This window comes from Porites lutea, chromosome 6 (assembly GCF_958299795.1).
Source record: "Porites lutea chromosome 6, jaPorLute2.1, whole genome shotgun sequence".
Taxonomy (NCBI): Eukaryota; Metazoa; Cnidaria; class Anthozoa; order Scleractinia; family Poritidae; genus Porites; species Porites lutea.
Window position 1 is genome coordinate 22,570,361 of NC_133206.1, and position 2,762 is coordinate 22,573,122.

Sequence of the window (2,762 nt, forward strand, 5' to 3'; positions counted from 1 at the left end):
TTCACTACCATCGTCTTTATCGTTACCTTAAGCTCCCTTATAAGTCAGATCAACTTCCGCCTTATACCGAGACATTTTGTCATGTGAAAGTGAAATTACTTTAGGAATTGACCTTTCACTTGACAAATTTGCCCTGCATCACTTACCAAAGGAGTCATGAAATATCAAGTCTACCCTTTCCTTGTATTCTGATTAGACAACACTCCTCTTTGAAATACTCAGATTTCAATGCTTACTGTCTATTCTATCGCAAGATCCATCTACGATCCCTTAGGTAATGCGAATGAATCTATCTATATCATGATCCATTGCAAAACACTTTTTTAAAACTAAGTACTCTCACCTCATCATTATACTCAAAATACTTATTTGACGTTCACTTTTTCGTTTTTTTTGTCTTGTTTCACATAAGAACTTTGATACCGCCATGTTCGAAGTCGAGGAGGCGCTTCTTATTGGCCCTATTGTCGCCGTTTTCCTTTTTAACTCAGGCCGTATTCGTAAAGCCGTGGAGATACTCAAAGAATGCTTGGTTATCCTTGAAGAAAAAGCTTTTAAAGGGAGAAACGAATTGTTTAAAGTAATGTACGAAGAACTTCTATTTGAAGTCTTCGAATGGTGCCTTTCACTCAATGATTTTACAAAAGCCGTGGAATATGGTAGAGTGCTTCTGGTCCTAGCTTGCGAAAGTGGGAACAAAGATCAAGAAGGGAAGGTTTACTTAAAGCTGGGGACATAGCACTTGCTCCATTGTAAATATAAAGAAGCAAAAACGTTCTATGAGAAGGCACTGGGCATCATGATAGCCACGGGATCGATTCTGGGAGAGGGATCATGCTACCTCAACTTAGGGGCCACTCTAAATGCTCTGGGTGAGAATGGCAAGGCTAAGGATTATCTTTTAAAGGCACTTGCAATCTCAAAAAATGTTGAGGCCAGACGAGGAGAAGCCGTCTGTTATGGAAACTTGGGAAATGTATTCGCCTCTCTCGGTGAATATGCCAAGGCTAAAGAAAATTACGAGAAGGGGATTGCCATCCGCCAGGAAATCGGCTACAGGGAAAACGAAGCTTTATGTTACACAGGCTTAGGAAATGTGTTTATTTCCCTTGGTCAATATGACAAGGCCAAAGAACATCTAGAAAAGGGACTTAAAATCGCAGAAGATAGTGGTGACAGGAAAACGCGAGTCCATTGTTACAGAGACCTGGGAGGTTTGTTGAACGACAATGCCAAGGCTAAAGAATATTTTGAAAAGGCACTTGCAATCACAAAAGAGATTGGAGACAAGGAAAATGAAACCGCGTGTTATTGTAATTTGGGAACTGTGTTATATAATCTCGGTAAACTAGCAAAATCTAAAGAATGTACCGAAAAAGCCCTCGCAATGGCAAAAGGACATTGGCAACAGGGAAATAGAAGTCTCGTGTTACGGAAACTTAGGAACGGTTTTACAGGACCTCGGTGAATATGCAAAGGCTAAAGATTATCTCGAAAAAGCGCTTGCAATTGCAAAAGAAATGGGCGACATGAAAAGCGTGGCCACATCCTCTTTATCTCTAGGAATTTTGTTTAAACGTCTCGGTGACTACTCCAAGGCTAAAGAACATTTAAGAGAAGCACTTAGAGTGACCAAAAAAATTGGCTGCCGGAATGAGGAAGCATTATGTCATGGTTACCTGGGAACATTGCTTTGTTGTGCCTGTGAGAAGGCTCAGAAACATTACGAAAACCAATTACAGATCGCAAAAGAAATTGGTTGTAGGGTAACAGAAGCGTCAGGTTATCTAAACCTTGGAGAGTTGTCACGCGACCTTGGGGACTATGCCAAGGCTAAAGAGTATCTCGAAAAAGCGGTTTCTATCACTGAAGAAATTGCTGACAAAAATGGAAGAGCTCTTTGTGGCGGAATACTTGGAACCGTGCTTCATTTTCTTGGTGATTATTCAAAGGCTAGAGAATATCACAAAAAAGCACTTTGCATGAGTCAAGAGGCTCGAAACATTTCCGTTGAATTAGATGTCGTTTCTGAAATCGCAATGACACTGGTGTTGGAAGGCAAAATGAAGGAAGCTAGCTCCTATCTTTTGGATTGTATTGCCAAATTCGAGGATGTAAGAAGTTCCCTGAAAGATAACATCGAAAGCCAGTTAAAGATAACATTATTTGACCAGCATATTCTCGAATACCGCGTTTTAAGTTCCTTGTTTTGCATTACAGGGAAACCTGTCGAAGGCCTTCACGTTGTAGAGCTTGGACGGGCCAGAGCCCTTGCAGATTTAATGTCAGTCCAGTACTCCTTAAAAAGCGAAGTATCAGGATTTGAACGATTTTGGGCTGATTTTGAAAAGTGCATGATCAATGAAAGTAACTCTGCGTTTTTGTACATTTCCTACTTTGTCAGTTCTCTATTTTTGTGGCTTTTCAATGGGGCAGGCGAACTGATTCGCTTCCAAGAAGTCGATGTCAATAAATGTCTCGCCAACAATGCACCGGAAGTTAACAAACCAACACGATTGGTGGACGACGTTTTTGAAACTATATGGGTTGGAAAGTTCCGTGTAGAAGACCACCAAGAGAATGGCCAGCTACAACCCAATCCTACTCTTGCTGAGTGTTACAAGATGTTTGTCGAACCCGTAGCTGACTGCCTTGATGCAGCTGAAATCATCATTGTTCCCGATCGCTGCTTGTTTAAAGTTCCGTTTGCAGCGTTGGAGGATGAAAGAGGTAAATACTTATCCGAGTCCTTCAGGATCCGC

The 2,762-nt window shown here is 41.2% G+C and overlaps 1 protein-coding gene across 1 annotated transcript in view; it reads left to right on the forward strand.

Annotated features, from left to right (window-relative positions):
* Positions 1-639: 639 nt before the first annotated feature.
* The window catches only part of LOC140941110 (tetratricopeptide repeat protein 28-like), a 4,209-nt gene continuing 2,086 nt past the window's right edge, over positions 640-2,762 (forward strand). Inside the window, exon 1 of the mRNA XM_073390074.1 lies at positions 640-2,762. This exon is cut by the window's right edge and continues 740 nt beyond it. Coding sequence (XP_073246175.1) covers positions 1,521-2,762 — 1,242 coding nt within the window. The 5' untranslated portion in view covers positions 640-1,520.